Source organism: Epargyreus clarus, unplaced genomic scaffold (genome assembly GCF_041222505.1).
Source record: "Epargyreus clarus isolate Ecla_fem2 unplaced genomic scaffold, WU_Ecla_fem_2.2 ptg000007l, whole genome shotgun sequence".
NCBI classification, from domain to species: domain Eukaryota; kingdom Metazoa; phylum Arthropoda; class Insecta; order Lepidoptera; family Hesperiidae; genus Epargyreus; species Epargyreus clarus.
The window spans coordinates 13847925-13871992 of record NW_027332215.1 but is presented as its reverse complement, the minus strand read 5'-3'; the positions used below and the strand labels follow the sequence as shown (position 1 = coordinate 13871992).

General features: G+C 35.5%; 1 protein-coding gene across 2 annotated transcripts; it reads right to left on the bottom strand.

Annotated features, from left to right (window-relative positions):
- Positions 1-544: 544 nt before the first annotated feature.
- Positions 545-14279, bottom strand: LOC140743461 (neural cell adhesion molecule 1). 2 transcript variants are annotated; one of them, XM_073074748.1, is made up of 14 exons: positions 11839-11990; positions 10886-10951; positions 10155-10308; positions 8795-8961; positions 8345-8458; positions 7409-7609; positions 6808-6962; positions 6272-6416; positions 5632-5783; positions 4878-5091; positions 3848-4060; positions 2800-2964; positions 1789-1880; positions 545-777 (listed from the first exon to the last, which is right to left on the bottom strand). In XM_073074748.1, exons 2-14 carry the CDS (start codon positions 10941-10943, stop codon positions 670-672), a joined length of 1938 nt encoding a protein of 645 aa, XP_072930849.1. In that variant the 5' UTR covers positions 10944-10951; positions 11839-11990; the 3' UTR covers positions 545-669. The 2 variants fall into 2 exon arrangements, with proteins under 2 accessions (XP_072930849.1, XP_072930848.1); XM_073074747.1 differs by lacking the exons at positions 545-777; positions 1789-1880; positions 2800-2964; positions 11839-11990 and adding an exon at positions 14047-14279 and having other exon boundaries at positions 3804-4060.
- Between the last annotated feature and the right edge of the window lie 9789 nt (positions 14280-24068).

Below are 24068 nucleotides of genomic sequence, written 5' to 3'. Positions count from 1 at the left end.
TGTGCCCCCTGAAGCGCTTCTGTGGCGGGGGCTTCTCTGTTGTGGGGCCCCTCTTTTATGAAAGCTATGGAAGCTCCGTCTGCCCTTTCCCAAATCCGGCTCAGCTTACTCTACTGGTAGTTGAAATGTTACACTTTCTTATGACTATTAGTGCGGGGGCCTACCACCATCTTTTAAAAATCATCATAGTTCAGGAAAGTTTTATTTCAATATTGCATCAACATTATATTGTTTCGTACCACGAACTCCTTAAAACAGTTTTGTTTTATCCCTGCCGAGTGATGTAAAAATGAGTAATTTGTCTATTACGTATCCCAGAGGAAACGAGACATCGAAACTAGTGTCATCTGTGTCGCACCACGATTTTGATTTAGTTTCGTCATACGGAGTCGAATAAACTTAAACTCTTATTAATTTTTCGCTTATCCATTGTATAAAACCAACTGATTGTAATATTTTGCTTAAAAAGTTAAATTTCCTGCAAAAAAAGAATGAATAATTTCGACCGACATAATACAAAACTGTTTATTGTAATATTATCTTACTTTAACGAGGTTGTGGTACGAAATTTCAATTTGTGATTAAAATATTATTGTTTTAAGAGATGGTAGTAGCCCCCCTGGTGTTCTTGCCTACTCCGTATGTGCGTATGCTCTCTGTATTGACTAGTTAAACATAGTAAGAGTGTTGTGTGGCGGGACACGTGTCCTGTGGGGGCACGCGAGCCGCGCAGCCGACCAACACCCGACACGATGGTACTGGCGATGAAGAGTATTGCTGTGGAAACAAACATTTTTTATATTATACTAGCTGACATTATTGACTTTATTTATGATTAAATATGTACCAAATTAATGCTAAATATATAAAATTAATAATTGTTATCATGAGGTAAATGTTCTAATCCAGATTGTATAATACAATGTAATATAATCATTATTAATATAATTATAATGTATTTCTAAAATTTTGCATGCTTCCCTGAAGCTAAGTGTGAAGAAAATTGTTAATATTCCTACCAACCCAGATTGTATCACATTTAAAAGCAAATAAATGAATATGAAATATGACCTGGCAAACGTTGTGTGGTGAACAACCCTTATCACTTAGGGATATGAAAAATAGATAGTAGCCGATTCTCAGACCTACTGAATATGCATATAAAATTTGGTGAAAATCGGTAAAGCCGTTTCGGAGGAGTACGGTAACTAACACTGTGGCACGAGAGATTTTATATATAAGATTGAAACTCATATCTTTATAACGTTAGTGGGCTAAGAACAAACAGAGGAATGAAAGAGAAAAATGTACTTATTTTTCTTTTTCTTCTGCTTTGTTTGACAGGTATTAATGAGCGAGATTTTACAGTTAATAAAAAAACTATTTTGAATTAATTACCTTTAAGCTGCTTATATTTTATATTAAACTAGCAGTACTCGCGGCTTCGCCAGCTTTTTGTTCAATCATAATAAAAGTATTTCCGAAGATTAGCCCTTACAAACAAAAAATCAAAGTTACAAACTTTACCTCTTTACAATATTAGTATGTAGATGTAGATGTATGTAGTGGATATCGAAAATATACACAAATGTAACGTACATATCTGCTAGTTATTAATGCAACTTAGGACATTACAATTTTTCAAAAAAAAACAATAATTTATTGACGAGGAGTGAATCGTCTGGTAGCTTCACAATTCCTATCATTTTACTTAAAATAAAACGATTAAAAGCCGATTAACATTATGGTAAAAATTAACAAAAAATGCAAAACAAATGGAAGCCTTACATTCTGGCAGGACGCGAGTTGATTTACCGTGATATTTGTTGTGCCCAGCACTCGCTCTTCTCGCGTGAAGTCTGGCTCGCGGTGGAAGGAACCTGAATGGAAAAAATAGCTTACAAAGAATTGCTTACATGTCAAATAACATTTTAGTTGATTTTTAAGTGAATATATTTCCTACGACCTATTCTGTCTTTAGCCTAAGAGCGTACGGGACCCGGGCCCAAGGCATCCGATCTCAAGGGGCCATTGGCTAGGGTTCGGGGAAAGCTAAAGCGCAGACTCATCAAATGCGGATTAAGGGAGAAATGTACTTATAGTGCCCGAAAGGCTCCCAACAATGTTTATAACCAGATCAACGATTTACCCTGTCCTTTGAAAGCCCCTATTTATACACAAAGACATGAAACGTGTCAGACAAATTCATATTTTCATACAATATTAACCCAGGCACAGCCCCTGACTGCACGGTCGCCTTGTGGAAGATATAAATTCGATAATACACAATATATTCATACACTAAGATATTATTTACCGCCACGACTTATGTCTAACAATATACATGAAAGAAGACACAGAAGCGCGCATGATGACTACTTTCCATAAATTGTAAATCGATAAATTTTCTCTACCAATCATAGATTAGTAAAGATTACTCACTCCTAACAAGAAAATGTAACCAGTTTTGACAATAAAATTGTCTATCTATTTTCGCGTTTGAAAAATATTGAAAAAATGTAGTTTTTAGATCATTTACGAATGAAACGATACTTGCCCGCACTTTTTCTTCGATTTCGTGTCTTAACTGCGCATGTCGGCATTGTTGCGCGTAAATTACACCATGACAGCCATTAAATGGCTGACAGAATTGCCAGCCGTTTAAGCCGTTAAATGGCTTCCTTCAATTACAAGGCGGTGAGATATCTATACTTATGTATGCTACCAACGAAGAACTGAGTGCAACTAAAGCCAAGATATCAACCTCAAAAACCGGGAAAATCTAAATTCAATCCTTACCATCAGATCGAGGCACTAAGTCTGGGTTGTGTTCCAGCATATTCCTCTTATTCTTGATTACTTTGACACAAAGTAATATCGAGATTAAGCCGACGAGGATGGCAAGCGAGCTCGCCGTCACCTCCAGCCAGCGCGCCAACGAACTTGTTGGGGTAGCCTCTGTTACTGCTGCTGAAAATAAACAATTATTTGTTATTGTTGCTACAATAGACATAGGAGTAAATGCGTTACGAATATTACCTGTTTGCCTATAACTGTTTCATAGATGAAGCGAAAAATAGCGATATTTTGTATGGTGACCCCACTTACTATCAAGTTTTTTTTGTATTTATATTAATTGTTGTTACAGCGGCAAACGATATACTCTGTAAAAACTTCAAACGTCTATCTATTATTGTGAAAGGGATAGAGCGCTGTGACGGATGGACAGACGAACAGACAGCAGAGGCTTCGTAATAGGGTTCTGATTTTAAATTTTGGATATGCAACCCTAAAAAAGACCCAATATCACGATATTCACGATATTCTCAACAACATTCTGTTGCTAGCAAGGTCTTGTCCGGTCTGGTGTTGGTGATTTGACAGGTCGGCTGGCATCCGCTGTCCATGGCTATTAGTTAGAAATAAGAAAACTGACGTTACCTGACACGCTCAAAGGCGTAATGATCTAAAGATGCATGGTCCTTGCCTCGCTGCGTCCGCGGGTTTTGCTGGCGTACACTGTTGCTGACAAGTTCCTATCATCCACATCGGGCAGGAGGAAATGTCCCACAGCATTAGACGCATTGTTACTGTAGTTCCAAGTAGACGTCAGCTGGCATCCGCTGAACATCTATGGCGATTAGTTAGAAATAAGAAAACTAACGTTACCTGACACGCTCAAAAGCGTAAGATGGATGGTGATGAGTGATGACCTCGCTCCGACCGCGGATGTTGCTGGTGTACCGCAGCATTCGATGTGTTTTACACGGTCTTCCCTGCAGCGATCTGCAGTTCCAAGTAGATGGTACCTATGTCAATTAGCTTGGAATGAGAAAACTAACATTACCTGACACGCTCAAAGGCGTAATGGTCTGCAGATGCATGGTCCTGGCCTCGCTGCGGCCGCGGGTGTTGCTTGCGTACACTGTTGCTGACAAGTTCCTATCATCCACATCGGGCAGGAGGAAATGTCCTGCAGCATTAGACGCGTTGTACACGTTCTTGCCTGCAGCGTTCTGCAGTTCCAAGTAGACGGTTTGCTGGCGACCGCCGTCCCAACCTGTTGGTGTTTTAGTTTTTAGACCCTAGTGAATTGATGACAAATGCTGTGCTATATAATGATACCATTGCTTATTACCCTTCGATATACAACAATTAAAGGCTTTAAATATGGAATGAATACAACAGAAGTGGTTTCTAGCAAAGCACAATTTTATTATAATAAAACTATATCAATTAACATGTGACCTTCATAGTCGGTAGTCACTAGGCGACAAATGAGCTCCTTGTCTGTTACATACATCTCATAAAAATATACTTTACACTATAACTCATTGACTACAGAAGTGTTTCCCCTGTAATTTTCAAGTAAATATTACAACAAATTTTAATTAATACAAGCAAATTTTAATTTATGTTTTATATAATTTTGCAAACCTTATACAGGTAGAACACCCTTGACTGTAATATGAATTTGAACATAACTAAATACGTGAGTCTTTTTTGTTATTTGACTATGTAGGGTGAATTTTTCAAACGGGCCTTCAGGGCCACATCCGAAACTATAAGTATTAGCGAAAATGACAGAGTTTTTCGGGTCATATCCGAGTGAAAACTAAACAAAGAGATATAGAAAATAAGAATTTACTAACTAATCAGTTATCTATTTTTATTAAAAATAAATCCTAAAAACGGCGGGAACTTAGTTGTCAACCTAATTACTTCCTCATACTAAGCAGCATGTCGTGGTCATAACATCGAATTAGGTGATTAACCAACAAAATATACTTATAGTTTCGGATTTGGGCCTGAAGGCCTGTTTAAAAAATTCAACCTGTATACTGGTGATATATCTATTTTAAATGCATATACTGTACCTTTCTGGCATTGAACTCTAACAGCACTGGGGTAAGACCTCAGCACCACGCAGTCTGGAGCGCGCGGAGGTCCGCCGGGGGAGATGGTGTAACTGCAAGGCCGCTTCTGTTCCCCGAAGGCGTTGGTGGCCCTGCAGAGGAGTAGCCCGACATCACCCTCGCGCGGCAGCCACGTCAGTGTGGACGAGTAGCGGTGGTGGTGCCCGGGGACTTCCTATTGAATCAAATATTAAATGTACTCAAAAAAACATCTGTAACAACTAGAATATGTAAATCCACTTATTTCAGCTTGTTGAAATGTCTTTCGAAGATCGAAATACAGAGGAATCGTTGAGTTGGAAAATTGGTGTCCAGCCGTAGCTTTGACATCGGCTTCCTCTTTCGCTTTCGCATCTCTGGCCAAAAACAACCACTTCGGGAAAACTTTGGCTTGGGCCAAAGTGGAGAAGTTTAGTCGAACCGCAGAGTGCCAAAATTGAACCAACTAGTGTTAATGCACGCGTGCATTCTTGTTTGCTTGATGCAGTTGCCACATATGTGCCTCTACCCCTGAGGACTAAACTGGAATGCCTAAAAAGAGTCTAAGAGCCTAGGAGTCTTATTTACGCAAGTTTTAAAGTAGAACGCAGCAGCGCTTGACACTGCTGTTATTTGGTAGAAATAGGTGTGGTAGTAGTGCCACCGGAGTCGAACTATAGAGGATACTAAAACCTTTCAACAACTTCTATGGCATTTCTATTTTATTTAAATGAACCTTGACGCTGGTGTACAGGGTCCTGGAGTCGGCGAAGGTCCAGCTGAACTGCAGCGGCGCCGGCGCGGCCTCCACCACGCACGTCACCGTCTCGCTCTCGCCCGCCACTGCGCCCACTGTCTCCTCCCGAGTCGTTATACACAGTGGCCGATCTAAAAAATGTATATATCTCATTATAGTTTATAGTTGCTAAAATAATATTACTGTAACTGACACTTTCTAAGTTCATAGCAAAGTGTAAAAGATGAAAAAGATACCTAAAGAACAAAAATGGGGCTCTATCACAAAAACTCTGTTGTCTGTGCGTCTTCCTGTTTATATATTTTTGTCTCTCTTTCTATCCGCCAGGAGCAAGTTCTGATGTTAGTAGCTAGCCTTAATTCGAAGAAACTGACTCATTCATAGAGCATTGCCAAATATCAATTTTTAACTCAAAATAATGCTTTTTTATTAATCAGATACGCCCATCTGATTTACAAAAATACACTGGGATTGGTATATGCTTTTCCATCACGCAATATTCGTTCATTTTAAAAGGTACCTAAATTACCAACCCTCTGTGATGAGCTACAACCTATAATTTTTTTCTGTAAGGACATTTATCAATGGGACAGCAATGGGTAAAAAAGAAGTAACTTACACCCAACATTGAGAGTGACTTTGTCTTCAAATACAGCTTTGGGCAAGTGTGTGTTGTGGACCCGACAGACGAGGTCGTGGCCGCTGTCCCGCAGCGACGGCGCCAGCGTCAGCGACGACACGGTGTAGTTCCCATCATGCAGCTCCTAGGAGGAACCGAGCGATGATAATCAAGAACAAAGGTCTTTTATAATATAGGAGTAGCAGGCAAGGTTAGTGGCACCTGCCACCCATGGATATAGTAAATCAACCCTAGATAAGATAAGTTTCCTACCTAAGGTAAGCTTCAGATGCACCGCTACCCCGAGAACTAAGCTGGAATGCCTCGGAAAAGTATATCTCCCTTACCACACCCGAAACCTCAAACCAGAAAACAGCAGCGCGTAACACTGCTGTTATTAGACAGAAATGGGTGCCGATGGTGTCACCATACAAAATAATTATCACTGATGCATACAGCATATAAAATCTTATTTTTTCCTATTTATCTCTAAAGGTCTTCAAAACTACCTGATTTAAGAAAGTATGTAGGTATACCTTATGAACAGTAGGCCGTAGCAGCGTATCACCGAGATGCCAGGTGATAGAGGGAGGCGGCACGCACCCCACCACCACACAGTCCACCACACGGGGCTGGCCGGCTTCGAAATCAAAGTTATTGTTCAGACGTATCTCCACTGTCAGCGGAGGCACTGTTAAATAGAAAACATATGATTAGAGTAACAAAATTTTTATAGGCGTAATGGAAGCGTCTTGCATATTCTTCAATTAACACAAATCACGATAATTTGGTATTCTTCCTTGCGATGAAAAAGTAGCCGCCACAATTCCGAATCATTAGGTAATCATCCAAACGATGACAAACAGACGGCGTCACAAAGTACGATAATTTGGTAGTCATAAAAATTATGATAAATTGAAATGGTGCCACAAATAACTATAATATCGTAATCATTCTAAGTATGATACATAGAAACGGTGCCACAAAGCACGACAATTTGGTAATCGTCCTGGCTATGATAAATAGAAACTTTGCCACAAAGCACTAGTTGGTAATCATCCTTACTATGATAAATATAAACGGTGCCACAAAGCATGATAATTTAGAAATATCTTGCCGATGATATTAAATACTTACGATACATTTTGACGACGACGCTCGCGCTCAACGCCTCGGTGACGTCAGCGTTTTGCGCCAAACACTCGTAGTGCGCGTCAAGCTCCGCGCGCGTGGCGTTACGTACGAGCACGTCCGCGCGCAACACGCCCGGCCGGGCGGTGTGTGCGCGCTCTATCACTATGCCGTTCCGTCGCCAGTATACTAGGGTGTCGGGTTGATCTGTACAAAAATGTACTGTTTTAAGAAATTAAAGAATCAAATGACTATAGACCACCTGATGGTACTTCCACGTGGTGGTACGGGTAGAAAGAAACGAGTTATTACCAACTGGTAGTAAGTCGATCTAAAATGTATATCAGTCAATCCAAGATTATTATTATTAGGTATAATTGTGAAGCAGAATGAAATATTTTTAATAAAAATCTTGCCAACGTCCATCCGTTTACCGTTTAATTTAATATTTTTGACGTGACAACGTCTTATAATTCGATGGAGCCGGCTGCACGCACCAAAAAACATGACTCATGCGGCGTTACCTCGCTCTGAGGCGTTCCAATTAAGGCTTGAAGTGCAAGCGAGAGCGCGGAACGAGCGACGAAGATGCACAATCGGCCTCCGCGTATTTACCTCCTTCTCTATATCCATACAAAATATCTATAAAACAAATAAAATTAAAATTTTATTTTAAAAAATGTTACCATACCATCAGTATTTCCTTATGACGTTGTCACGTTCAACTATCGTCAGTTAACCGACTTTACAGACAACCGATTTTTTACCAAATAATATTTCCCCCTTCTATGGGATTTAATTGGCAGAGCAGAAAAGAGTTTACTTAAGTTTAATTTTTAGATTTAGATAAAATAAAGGACAAGATTGTTGTTAAAAACATGTCATCCTCATAACCCATTGATGTTTTTATTAAAAACATTATATGTAAGTACATAAACATACCGTCATCCACTTCGCATACAAGAGTAAGGTCCGAACCAACGCTAAGTGGACCCACGTATCCTCTCTTGATCTCTTCACCCGCCTCGTTATATATCCTAGGAATACCTGGAGAATCTGTAAATCACAAAAAACAATTTACTATACTTTGTGATTAATAACAATATTTTAGTTGTTTATAACTTTGTTTAAAAATTTAATAAGGTATTCACTTATAATCTTTTGCCACTTTATATAGAATTTTATAACACATACTTATTCGGCTATTAAATGTGTATCGATTTTGTTAGGATCATTTTATTGAAACAAAAATGGAATGACAATAAAAATCTAGTAAAATATTTGTATAGCTAATTTAAGTATGTATAACATAACTGAAATTAAAATAAATTGATTGAAAATATCTTCGAACCGTACAAAACCATATACAATTTTAATCAACTAAGTACTAACCCACTAATCTAACATCTATCACGTAATCAACAGATGGTGATGCCTGGTAGTGTACTCTACACCGGTATATGCCGCTGTCCTGCTCACTCACACGCTTCAGAAGGAGAGAGGTGTCATCGTGGCAAGAGCCCGCGTCGCAGGACGGTCCGAAAATGCGGTTCACTAACCTGGAAGAGCATTAGATTAATTAGGCCAATGTTTTAGCATCATTATGTAATTATTGTAGCAGTGGCCTAATGGTTAAAAACTCAGCCTCTCGATCGAGGGGCCCGAGGTACAAATCTCAGGCACGCACCCCTGTTTCAAAAATGATGTGCGTATTAGAAATTAATTATCACTTGCTTACATCGTGAGGAAAACTGCATACCTGAGATATTTATATAAAAAAATCTCAAAAGGTATGTGAAGTCTACCTATACGCACTTGGCCAGCGCGATGGACTGTTGTCTAATCCTTCCATTCTGAGAGAAGACCCGTGCCCAGTAGTGGGTTGATGATGACGATGTATTTATATCCCTACGACGGTGTGGCGGAGCGGTCACCATACCGGTTTGACGCGCAAGGGGTTCCGGGTTCGATTCCCGGTCAGGCAGTTATCTCAATGATCAATTTAGATTTCTGTTCTGGGTCTGGGTGTTTTGTGTATTTGTCTACGTATGTGTCCATGGTACCCACGATACAGGGAATCCTAGTGTGGGGCAGTGTGTGGTGAATGTAGAAAGCGTAGAAGGCTGCAAAGTTTCACGTATTTTTGTTTTTAAGGTATTAAGTTGTTTTTCATAATTCTGGTCGCATGACTTAATTATGTGCTCCAACTTAGTCTTAAAGCACCTACTATTAAACGATCGATCTATAGATTTACAATTTACGCTAAAGTACTATTAGGTATTGGTATCTATATTGGTTGTAAAGATAATCATAAATAAAATGTTTTAACAAAAATATTTTCTTATTAATTTATTACTTAGGCTTTTCATTGTACACTAGTGTTAATCACGAATAGTATTGATGAACTCTTGTCAGCTAGTTACGATATTTTTTTATAATACAGGAGAAGCAGAAGACCATGCAGTACACCTGATGATAAGTGGCTACTGCCGCCCATGGACATCTGTAATCGACTCCAGATAATCCTATCTGGCCGTCCTCAGGTAGGAATATCTAATCCTAGATATTCCTACCTGAGGACGGCCACAGATGCGCCGCTACCTCTGAGGACTAAACTGGAACGCCTCGGAAAAGTAGCCCTTCAAACCAGAACACAGCAGTGCTTAACACCACTGTTGTGAGGCAGAAACAGGTGTGGCGGTGGTGCCGCCGCATTCGGACCACAAAGGTTTCTAACGACAATGTAAAGTACCTTCTTTCAGTTTCATCATTAGGGAATCTGTAGAGGAAGTCACGATCATTCTTAAGCCATAGCACGTAAGATTCTGGCCCGTCAAGGAACACCTTGCCCTGACCACACGGCAGTCTGGCATCACGACCACGGACCGCTCGTAACACCACTACCTCTGCAAGAAATGGAAATATAGTGATATAAACCTACTTGAGATTTTTATTAAGTATTGTAAAGACTGAATGTAAGAAGTACCTATTGTTTATATATCTGTTTCATTAAATTTATGTCTAAATCTTGATTCAATTACGGATGCATCAGCATTCCCATCACTTCTTTCATCACACTTGTAATGTAATCTTTATTCCTTGACAAGAAATCAAGTCGATTAAAAGTGTACAAGATTACGAGAGAATTAAATTATTATTAATTTAAGAAATATATTTTTAACTAGCTGACCCGGCAAACTTTGTACCTCCTCAAAATCTATTTATCAAATATATTTCATATAAAATATAGCCTATGTCACTCGTGGGTAATGTAGCTTTCGAATGGGGAAAGAATTTTTAAAATCGGTCCAGTACTTTTTGAGCCTATTCATTACAATGAAACAAACAAACAAAGTTTTCCTCTTTATAATATTGGTATAGATAATTTGCTGTACATTATTTGATACTTTCTACTTAAGTACCGAAATTCATCTATGAGTTTACGTACAAACATCCATGTAGAATACAAATTTATATACGCACCTGTATCAAAACTAAGACCGTATTGGAAGACGAAGCAAAAGAAAAGGAGGCCGATCATCTTTATAGCTGGAACAAAGCAAAATACAAAGGTAATCATTACATGTATGAAAAATATCCATTTGTCGATTACTTACCGTGGTGATATGAATGGTGCATATCAAAACAAAATTGACTAAAGGAATTTGCAAACAGCAAAAATAACCCATGATTATTTAATCGGCGATGAAGGTTGAAATATTGTGTTTCCCAACCCACTACGAAGTAGCGTTATTAGTGCGTAGTAGTTACCGATTTCCTATATAAGGTTGGCAAAAAAATATCTTTGTAAATTTATCAGCGAAATTATTTATGTAGTATTGTGGTCTTTAGCAAAAAAAGATCGTCATGGAGGAAACCCGTGCCCAACAGTGGGACAGTTATACGTTGATGATGATGATGATGAAAGCAAGCATAGAACGCACATTAGGGATCGTACCCATAGTAAAAATCCGTGTTAGGCGTATACAATAATGTCAATCGTCGATCGCCTGTATAAAGCTTCACAAAAATTTGCTCGTCGCGCCGGCACAGTTCTCGTTTTTCTTTTTTTTTTTGCTCGTCGCGCTATACCTATTACGTAGTACAACCATCTCTAATACTACGTAACTAATAAATATAACTATACTACGGGTGGTCACAGAAGGGGGGGAGGGGTCGAAAAATATTAAAAAATAGGTCACGTAGTATGCGTTCCCTTACAGTCATTACATAAAGTGACTTACCGCGTTCATCCTGTCTTATGATAATATCTTCAAATTGCTATTATACGAGTATTAACAGAATCATCGTGGTAATTCCTAATCTGTATATTACGAGAAGATAAAAAGTCACATCAAAAATCCACATTTAAAGGTTAAACTCGCGCAGCCAGCAGAGTAGACGTTTAGCCAAAAAGGCAGTTGTTAGATACCTACCTTATTATATACAACGTCGACAAAAGTAGAGACAATTAAATTAAAATTATTTGATTAATAAATATAAACAGTTTTTAGCCGCAATAACAAACAACAGTGCGATCCATAATGTTAAACTGTCACTGTGGTCCACGGACATCTGTATTCAGTCGTAAAGAGGGTAGATTCCTACATGATATTATGAATGCGTTGTTAGTGTTGTTACTCTTGAGCACTGAAATACGACTAAAAAAATCGGTTACACCTTTCAAACCAGAACACAGCAGTATCGCATTAGGTAGTTTAAAAGAAAAATAGGTGCGGCGATGATGGTACCACCTTTTATTATAATAATATTTCAATATATTTATGATTTCACATAACTCATTCATTACCTTTACTAAAAACCTTAATAGTGAGTCATAAAAAGAAAAATAAAAACAACCGTCCGCACAGCCGTATCTTTATATCATAATCGCCAGCTTATGTTGATCCTTTGGCAGCTTTGCATTTCTGTTTCTTTAATCCAATTACTATAGGGCACGAGGGGATTGATAGTTCAAGTAAGGGCGGTGTGGAAGAAGTTGCAAACGTACACGCAACGTCCCTTACTGTGTTGTGACTCATAGTCAAATCGTACAATAAAACGGAGGTAGTGTTAAAGAATGGTTTATTAGAACCCTTCCTAATGTTTCAATTAATAGAAAAATCCAAAAACCTCGCGTAAAAATATACCTACACAATTAAGGAGCCTTTCACGTATAAAAGAAGGGGAAACTTTATTTATGTTACAAGTTTATGAATTGAGTTCTTTAGTTTTATATTTATGAAAAGCACCGTACCTTTGAACTAATTTGGAAGCTAAGGCTTTCTTGTATACCTATACCTATAGCGTTAGAAATTAATAATTGCAAAAAATAATATTTATAAAATAATTAAAACCAAGTACAATTAGTCAACTCAAAAGAAGGTAGCGCTGAAAGGGTTGGAAGGGCTAGACTCAGCTGAGGGCAGGATTTATTAAAAAAATGTGGCTTTCCAGGAATACCTGCTTAGGTTGGTGAAATGAGGTATTCCTACTAGGAGAAATATATAAATAATAGTAATATCGGAAATAAGTCAAAATTCAGTGAAAAGTAGGTCGTAGGTACTAATTCAGAGAAGATTTTGGAAATTGTAACTCCGTTATTATACGGGCCGCCCTATACTTATATTACTTGATTCATTGATATGTAAGAAAAGCTGTAGGATGCATCAATGCATACAATAGGAGTACTTTTAAGTGATAATAATTAGCTTAACTGAACAAAAATTAGATTATACTGAGAGATAATTGGTACAAAATAATTATCTTTAAGGCAATAATATAACTAACAAAAATCGTGCGGGGGGGTTACTACCATCTCTTAAAACAATAGTACGAGTATTTTAGTCATACTTTTACTTTTTTTGCAGGAAAATTAACTTTTTAGGCAAAATATGACAATTTCAGTTGGTTTTATGTAATGGATAAGCGAAAAATGAATAAGGGTTTAAGTTTGTTCAACTGTTTATGACGGAATATTTTACTGTTTTAAGGAGGAAATAAAACTTTCCCGAACTATGATGGTTTTTAAAAGATGGTGGTAGGCCCCCAGTTCATCTGATTTGCAATGATATTAGAGTCACAATATTCAACAAAATTAAGCTTGGATTAGAAGGATGGGTGACTGTATTTTTAAAAATCATTTTTTGTTGTTCAAAAATTATTTTTGCACTTGTCTTTACAAAAGGGATATCAAAGAAGCTTAGGCTCGAGCCTTTCTTTCTAGTTGAGTTTAAAAAACTTAACATATACACTTATACTTCATACAGTGGAAATGAAATAATTTCTTTGCAAGTTTTATAGGTTAATATAAAACGGTCCAATTAATACGAATTATTAAAATGTGCACACAGTACAACATTTAAAAATAGTATTTTTATTTTATTTACATTATCTTCTTTTAATGAAAAGTTTTTGAAATTAAAAGCAAGTCATTTTACTAATACTACTCGTATTATTTTCATTGCATTTTTCAATTTTATTTCCAATTTGTTAAAGTTGAATATCAAACCTTAATATCAAAACACAATTTCCAATAAAGTTTAAAAAAAGTTTGAAGATTTTTTTCAATACGTTAAAATCTTTGAAAAATAAAAATTAATACCTAAAGCAACACTAATTTTAAAGTTTATATGCACACTTACCTAATTAAAATATTCGACGTAATTTTCCTTTCAGTAAAATAGTCACGGAGTGACGCGTGCGATACCACCAGGAACTTTCGTCAGAATAAAGTTTTTCACTTCCGTTGTTAAAATGTCAGGTAATGCAATGGGGCTGAAGCGTAGCATGGATACGCCCTTAAATAACTTAGTAAATATTTTTATAACAAACTTTTTGAAGATATACTTACTTTTTGCGGCGCTTGGGAGATATGACATAAATTAAGGGTACCTACCAACAAATTAATTTTACGTACCTACCCACTAAACATTTTTAATATTTTTTGTTTTGTCACCGTTTCACTTCTTTTATTACATGTAATGTTATATAGTTTATGTGTAGGTAATGCGTAAACTGTTACTGAGTAAAACCATACGGTTTGCCTGCCGCAAAAAACCAGCATAGTGTAGGTTCACAAATACCTATGTAAAGCAAAGAATTTTACAATGTGTTCTGTAGTCTCCTGTCTCAGGTCTATTTTGGACAGTACTGTACACTTTATATGAAATCGGCACAGAAAAATATATTCCTATTTTGAAATGCATTGTCCTGGTTGATATTCTGTACCTACTTCCTACCTAAAGACTATTCTTCAATGCCTCTTCGGTAGGTACGTACGTACTCTAGATATTTATGTCCTTTGTTGAACACAAGTAATATTTACCTATTCCATTTAAATATTTCTAGACACATGAGCAATACATTAAGAATATTATGTTTAGATCGCAAGTAATTATAGAACTGAAAAGTTTTATACAGTAAACTTTGTCCACGTTAGCCTATCCACGCATAAATTTAAGGGTGATTTCTGACATAAAGTTTACAAACAAGTTCAATTGCTTGAAAGTTTAATTATGAACTCTAACGCAAATCTACTTAATAAGGATTTTACAACATTAACGTGAAGGCACCTATAACTTTTTATACATAATGCGTGTGAGAAATGATATGCCCAATGTTTAAGGTCTTGAATAGAGAAAATATGTTATCGGGAAACGGGCCACCATATGTTGGACAAGTGAGGGAGGGTGTTTCCCTTTTCCCCCATAGTCGCATATCGTCAGTTCATTAAAACCCTTTTCATTAAGAGTGCATTCGTGCAATTACAATTAGGAGACCTTGTCGGACAATTTTATGAGTGTTTGTGAATTTCGATTTATTTTACGAAATTGTGTATATCGATTTTGACTTACAAAAGGTAGGTAGGTAGATACTACTTGTTTAGGTAAATTTATGTTACATAGGTAAACTTTATTATGCAACTATTGTTTTGGAATATTTGTGTAGATAAATAATATTTAGCACCTAAGTACTTCTGAACATTTCCATTAACGAATGTTCGCCGTATACTTTAATATTTCTTATTATTATTGATCACTAAACAAATAAGAAAAACGAAAGACAGAGTGAGAAAAAAAAATGAATCGTTTTATGTTGTCCCAATTATACTTATATAAAGTATTATATATTAACAATTTAATATTTTCATTGTCGTATATCGGTAGAAATGTGAATGTGGTTTCACATTATCGTTAGGACTAATCATATTGTAGTAACTACTCTATTGATGGAACTATAAGAAGGTACTTATTGCAATAGTGTGAGAAGCTAGTGTAGGTACGTCTTATGTAAGTTGGTAGAACCAAATGCTTACTGTCATTATGGCACTAAAAGTCCTGACTCCACTCTTTATATGACTTCTAATCTAGCGTATATGTGCTTAAGGTGGCGTACAAGGCAGAAACTGCTCCATTGTTTGAGTAATCAAACATTTATTCGCTCTCAAACACGAACGCACGCATCCAAACAAACGCGCTAACTTATTAAAACCGTGGTATTGTTTACAAACGGTTCTAAAGCTCTTGTGCGGCCCTCGCTACAAACAGAAAAGGAAGTAATGAACTCAAGTGATCGCTTTGACGTAGGAAACAGAAAACGTACATAGCCCCTTGGTAGTTTTAATGCTAAAAGCTCCGGTTTAAACCGGTTTTTTCCGTGCTCGGTGGGATAAGGGTGCGTGGAGCATGAGGTTTGTTTATAAACACGTCAAACGATATTAGTATTATTATTCCAATGGTCACTAAGAGGGAAACGCGAGGGACGAATGAAGCCCACCGTATAGTTTGCTGCGCTATTATATCATGGCTCAATTAATACGTACCCACTAATAATTGTTTTTTCTAGAGCATTCATTTCATTTTAACGTATGTTAAAATGAAATCCGCCTCTGAAAAGTATATTTAGGATATTTTAGTTGTATTATTTAACTTAATGAATTGATAATGAATAAATCGGAGTACCAGAAGCAACTTGAGAAATTATATCTATTATTGTTGAGTATATTTTATGTATTGTGTAGTGAAGAGCTTTAAATTGAGCGACTGAAGTAGATTATTGTAATAGATTTTACAACTTTATTGGTGCCTATTTATAAGTTAGGCTAAAACCTAACATTGGTGAACTTATGGGTAAGTGTGAGTGTAGTGTAGCGGAGGAGTCACCACTGAGCGGCACAGGGGTGAAGCGTTATCAGGTGGGGTGCACCGCACGGACGCGGACGCCGGTGAGTCATGCGTGAATCACTCGCTCTATTAGCAATAGGAAATGTGTTTGTACAGGCTCGAATAGCGGCTTCAAACGAAACGCTTTACAACCCGCCCTTCTACTTAGCATAACCAATTTCAAGAATACTAATTAGCTACTAGCGTTTCCTAAAAACCGTAAAACTATGTGTCATCAACATGGAAATGGTAGGTAAAATAAAATTCCCAATTAGTACCACAAAAACATTTTATTTCATAAAGAAAATGAGTTTAAACAAAACTGATCAAGCAACAAATAAAAAATATCGCGTAGGAAAATGTCTATGTAAAATCTAAGCTTTCACCTGTCTAATCGAATGAAACACAAGTTTCGAGTCCATCATTACCAACACAATACATACCATGCCTATTGAAAACAGGGTTCTACAAAATCACACGTTAATTGTTTATATAAAAGACATACCAACGATCAAAGCAAGGTTACATGATTGAAACGAACATTCGAATACTTGTACTGACTCCATTAAAAATCACATCACAAACTTATTATTTTAATAGTCATATAGTTTTATCTTTTATATATATGTATGTAACTTTATAGTTACTACTAGCGTTTCTGAACGCCTATACATTGATCATAAATATATTATCAAAGGAAAATATCTCTATGCATTCTTAAACAAATGCAAACATTGACATTCAATCGGCGGCGTCTGCCTCCAATAATTTCTATAAAAATAAAACTGAAAGACGCAACCCGACGCCGAATTTACAGTTAAAAGCCGCATTCAATGATAAGAGAACCACCACAGTATCTAAAACAAGACTAACATCCGTTTAAGAACTTACGTAAGATAATTAAAAAGTAACGAAATGCACAAAAATAGCTCAGTTAATGTCATTGATCATTTAAAACAAAATGTTAACACATCATTGAAAGCGACGTCTTGTTCACGCTGAACCATTTCTATGGCATAGTTCTTTTGTACAAAAGATTTATTACTGCTGTCGATATTCTTTTATATCATGATACTTTGAAAATATCAATAATGTTCATCGAATCAAACTTTTTCACTTCTCAATTATAGTAAGTATACACAGAACTATACCATCGCAATAAAATATAACAAGTAAAACATGTCATTGTGGCAATCAGTGAATTGATATACACTTGTGATATAGTAGTTTTTATTAGAATGTACACAAATCAATAATGCCACTCGGGCCCGATAGTAGCCATCGAAATATAATTGAGACATAGTAATTAGCGATGCGCGATTGTTACTAAAAACAATCGAATTATTCGATTGTTATTGTGTTCGATTGTATTCGAATAACTATCGAAATTCTTCGATTGTATTCGAATAACTATCGAACAATCGAAATTGTTCGATTGTTGGTCGATTGTTCGATTGTTCGTCGATTGTTCGATTGTTCGATTGTTCGTCGATTGTTCGATAGTTCGATTGTTCGATTGTTCGTCGATTGTTCGATTGTTCGATAGTTCGATTGTTCGTCGATTGTTCGATTGTTCGATAGTTCGATTGTTCGTCGATTGTTCGATTGTTGGTCGATTGTTTAGTACACGCAAAACTAGTAACAGCGCAGTCAAGCGATACGCGATTATTACGTATAAATAGAAGTATCGAAGCTATTTGGTTGTTGGTCAATTATTTAGTATACACAAAGCTACTAGCAGCGAGGAGCTCCTAATTTCTGTGTTTAAGAAATCTGAGTCAGTCTTATATATTTGGTGGGGGGAAGCGCACGTGCGTCGTGCACCCTTCCGCTGCTTCGTTGCATTCCGTTATTTAATGGTGCGTCCACACCTTGCTTCTCGCACTCCTCACTGCGCCTCGTGGACACACACTTTCACACCCTACTCGCGTTGTTAACATTATTTTTCTTCAAAGATATAGTATTTCACCGATTAATTTTAATGCAACTATGAGTACATAATTTTTGTGATAACTTTTATCTATAATATACGCTAAAAAGACATATTTTATATTTTCTGATAATCTTTTTCTATAATATGCGCCATGAAGACGTATATTATATTTTTCAGATGACCTCTTTTTGAAAACTTTGTCATGAAACGAACTTAGGGGATGACTACGACATCTGGATTATCGATGATACTCCATAGTATTTGATACAAAATGCTTTATGGTATAATTATTTCTCAACAATATATAGTACAATTGACTAAAATGTAATACAATACTTTACATTTTCCAACCAGTGGCAAGTGACGATAGCTTTGCAACACGACGCACCTGCCCATTGTCCTGAGCACACGTATGTGGCCGCGCGGCATAATTTCTATTCGGTCGTCGATTGTTATTCCAAGGTCGATTTTTATTCGTACGTCGATTGTTATTTCAAGGTCGATTTTTATTCGAACGTCGATTGTTATTCGTACGTCGATTGTTATTCGTACGTCGATTGTTATTCGTACGTCGATTTTTATTCGAACGTCGATTGTTATTCGTACGTCGATTGTTATTCGTACGTCGATTGTTATTCGAACGTCGATTGTTATTCGAACGTCGATTGTTATTCGATTGTTATTCGATTGTTTTTTTGTTACTACGAATAAATCGACAATCGATTGTTGATTCCGTCGATTGTCGATTTATTCGATTGTTTTTTTTAGAACAATCGCCCATCGCTAATAGTAATAATAAACATTAATGTAGTTCATCATATTCAATCTCTATGGCTACAGACTATCGGTCCCGCAGACGCGTTTCAACACTTAGAACTATAAAAAATAAATATAACTAAATAAAATATTAAATAAGAATAAAATGACAATTTAAAATTCAAATTGTCTACAAAATGTTCAGTTATAGATCGAACACTCGCGAACGACAAACTGAACGGCATGGAACGTCTGATTAACAAACAAAAACGCCGGGATTTAATTGCACGAAACAATTATTGATATTAATCAACTTTATTAGGGTCTTTAAACAGACCTGTTTATAAATATACTCAAACTTTTCCTAGGAAAAAAAATAACCAAAATAAATTTGGTATTAACTATACAAAAAGATTACTCAGACCGATACCGTGCACCCACCAAGGACATGAAATGACATGTGGTGACACGTGTTAATCTGAGGATTACGCGAGATAGAACAGGCCCCAACTCTTAATCTGCAAAATAATATACAAACTTTAAAAGAACCTCACGACGTGAGGATATTGCACGCAATGCCTCTCTGTACAACAGCTCAAGCTACAAGCACACTATTATTTGTATATACAAATAATTAATTAAAAATCTAATTTTCTAGGCCAAAATATAAAAAAAAATATTTAAAATTCTTGACTGTAGGTGCAAATTTAAGAGACTACTAAATTGATTTAGGATAGTAGAAGGTATGCAATTTTTTTAAGTTACGGCATATTTGTAAACCCGGCTTCGAGGCCACTTAAAGCCACGAGGCATCTTAACATGGTAGATGTGAGAATGTTTTGTCTTGATATAATTGTATTAGTTAAATTAAGTGAAAACTGTGTTTAAAAGTTATAAAATTAGCAAGTATGGTAAATAGGATTTAAAGCGTGTTAAATATTTAAACAAGAAGATTTACTGTTAATAGAAAATTATAAAAGAAAAATAATATCGGGAAACCAGAAATACCTTTAGATTATACGATTCGCGGATCCATCGTTTAAAACTGAACTAAATGACTACTTTCTAATAGATTATTTTCTAACATAACATTTTTCAAAATTGAAAATATTACAAAAAATTAAATTAACAGTGCATCAGAGTGTGCCGGTAGCTCTGTACAAATCGTACGCAAGAAAGCATGGTAACTGATATTATCCTTAAACAAGAATTATTATTGGCGCCCCGAGTACCTGGGACAGACTGAGATCACAAATGTGCATAAAAATGAGCAACAAAAGCTTTTTTTTGTTACGAAACAAGAAATTAAATATGATTGTTATAAGTAGCTGTTTCAAGATAAATATTTTTAATACATCTTGAAATAAATTACCTTTAAAATTAAAAAAGAAAAAAAACGAGTATATATTGAAAAAAAAAACATTCTTAAGCCACTATGTACAAAATAAAACGGCGTTGAGTTGTATCTCTCAGCTGTATCTACTTTACAGACTTACAATATTTTTACATTTCCCCTATACACAGAGAACTACGTAGATGTATCACCAGCCTTAGATATCGCTCCCGATATACCAAAAATATTAAATCTAGCTTCATTAACATTACTTTAAGACCGAAGCGAGCTGTGCCAGTCGATTGCACTTCCAGAGATTGCTCGTATCACTACGCCACACAAAACATCAGGAACAAGACATGTTATATAGTACATCATAGGTTGAAGTTAATAAGATGTGTCTACATTAACCACTAATTTCGTATTACATACATATAGATAATTTGTCAAATAAATTACTATATAACATGTTCCTTTACCCAAACTACACATATAAAAATGCGACATGGATTATAAAACGACAATAAAACTTATCATTATCAAAACAAGTCTTGAAATCACAAGTAAGAAATGTTTCATGATTGAGTTTCGACAGCCCAGTTTCATATAACTATGTATGCTAACGATATTTAATGTGTCGTTTATGAATCAAGCTCTTGAGTGGACGAATGTTTTGTTGAATAGGAAAATTAATATTAAAATATTTATAAACGTTAACATGTCCAATATCTAGTCTGGATTAATTGCAATTTCGTTTGAGCGACAAATCGCAGTTTGTGGACTTTTGTGAAACTTACAATGATTCTAATGATATAAAAAAATATTCAAAATCGGCTACAATACTTCATACTACGTTATAACAAATTTACCATTAAATTAAATGTGAAGGAAGTAGATGAAGGAAAATAATGTTTAATGAAAATTAAATATCTATGCACATTTGAAAGAAACAATTATAAATATTACAAGGCTGCAATAAATGTTAAATTTCTAATGAAGCTAACACTACAAATTAATTATTCGACCAAAAGTATATATCTTTCCACCAGTAAAGTCGATAGTACACAAAACACTGGAAGCCATTTAGTGAAATGTTTGTCGATATCAATAAGATAACGAAAAAAACTTCCCATATTTTTTGATAAAACACAATAATAAGGAAAATGGAAGAACAGTAGTTATTCATTGTGAAGACAAAACAGTCAATTGGTTTATACTAAATTTAGTCAGTAAAGGTAGTCTGGATCATCACACAATCATCATATATGATATAAGTATCCTCAAATTAATGTGAAATAATTCGAGGGTTGTCCACAAACGCTCCCACTTCTTCAAATCAGGGCCCGATCTAGGGGGACGCCGGTAAAATTACACAATGTGGCAAAAAATTGGAGCGTCAAAATTCAGAGCCTTTGACCGAAATATATAAGTTATTAATACGTGTAGATTTTTTTTTGCTGAGAGGCAGACTTATTTAAAAAACTGTTACGTCTCTTTATACGAAAATAATGATTATTGATGACGTATTCTCATAAGGGGCGGAAATTTCAACTATGTCGGTATCATTACCGATAGACTTCTAGCATAGAACGGCTAAAAAGCTAGATCGGGCCATATTTTCAATATTGATACAAGAAATGGGAGTTGGATCTACATGATACTACATATAATGAATCAAACTATGCAACACATTTAAGATTGTATCCTTTCAAGTCACGCAAAATACACTAATTAATAGGGCAATACGTATAATACGATTCCATAATTAATATTACTTAAAATCGAGGTCTTATAAGACAAAAACTAGATACACTTATTAATAAACAGTTAGGAGTTCACCCTATATATCCTATAAAAAGATTTTCCTCTCCCACGTGTACTAAAAACTGTCTTTTTGGTTTCAATTGAATATCAGTACTTGTTTATAACTATTATATATTATTACAAATATTCATAGCAATACATTTTAATGTAAACTGGAAACTATAAGCTAACCTGACTACAATCTTCAACACACATAGTTCTACACATCTAAGAAATTGATTTAGAAAACATGAGTAGATCATTTGTAGAAGAAATATGATAGAATGTATTACAATGTAGTATTTGAATAACGTATTTCGTAATTGTGCCTTGTCATAAAGTCACGTTTATTTTAAACGTGACATGATTGAAATATTTGTAAGCTTTCGATGTAGTGCAATTCAATAAGGGCGCTATATAAGTATAAACATCTTTCATAATTAATGATTATTAGTTTACTGTTACTTCTGTAAAATACTGGATATCGCCGAATCGATACAATCATCACCGCAATATTCAGCTTATAAAACATAATGTATTGAGTTATGAATATAAGTTCAAATAAATTCCAATTAAGTTATTTGTCGCTTAAAATATATCTCAGAAGCGATGAGCTACATAAAATAATATTGAAAATTATTGTTAAATGGAATGTATTTTATTTAAATACTTCACTTTACTATAATATCAATAATGTTATCCTTAATATTTAATTTTAATTCATTTCAGGTTTGTTTATTGGCAAATCAACCACAGCCAATGTTTAGGACTTTTTATTATTTTGATTCAGTTGAACTCTGTTTATGAAATAATCAAGATAATGTAAATAAGCGTTAATAGACCTATTTTTTTGCATATCTGACACTTTTATCTAAAGCAGAAATAACAAAATAAACGTACACAATTATGTAATATACAACTTCATTGCGTTACTTATAGAGCGTCCTTATGTGATTTTATACGGTCTTCGTCCAATAAATATATCTATTAATAATTTGTATATTAAATGTAAAATCCGCAAAATGATCTTACACTTAAAGGACATATTATGTAACATGCGCAATGGCCTATTTTATTCCATCATCTGAACTAAAATAAGTCAACTCAAGACAGAGCACATATCTCCGATATAATGAATACGGATTTAAGTGTATATATTCGACATCGATAGTTAACCGACCGAATAGTACGGCGTCGCTGCGCTCCCAGCCGTACATATAATATTCAATAGTAATATTACCTAAATCTAAACTCCTCATGGAAGGAAAATACGCATAATAGTCTTAATTTAATTACCAAAGACCTTAACGACAGATAAAATAGAACTGTTCGAAGTTGCAGTGTTGTCGCCTTAGGCCAATACTATGTATTTTGTTTTTTTTTTTTCTCTACACTAAGGGCAGTAATCACACGAGGTCTATAAACATTACAATAACAGTCTGTAGTAGTAAAACACCTAACTTTAGTCAAGTATGATATAAATGTATAAACTATTATTGGCAACACGTTGGAAGTCGCCCCAGTAAGAATAAGTTCGAAGTAACTGTTTTAGCCAATAAATGATAAAAATACATCCACAATCTTATGTCAACTAAAAGAAACTTCTCAATACACGCAATATAGTACATCATTAAGAGACATATCTTCAAGGCAATTAAGCCGTCGTGAGTTATGTTA

Excerpts from the sequence above, each read along its gene's own strand:
- LOC140743461 (XM_073074748.1), bottom strand. The coding sequence starts at position 10,943 with ATGATCGGCCTCCTTTTCTTTTGCTTCGTCTTCCAATACGGTCTTAGT. Across the intron at positions 7,610-8,344 it reads TGTATGCGAAGTGGATGACG|ATCAACCCGACACCCTAGTA; the intron begins GTATGTTTATGT and ends ATTTTTGTACAG. Across the intron at positions 2,965-3,847 it reads TACGCCTTTGAGCGTGTCAG|TAACAGAGGCTACCCCAACA; the intron begins GTAATGTTAGTT and ends TTTCAGCAGCAG.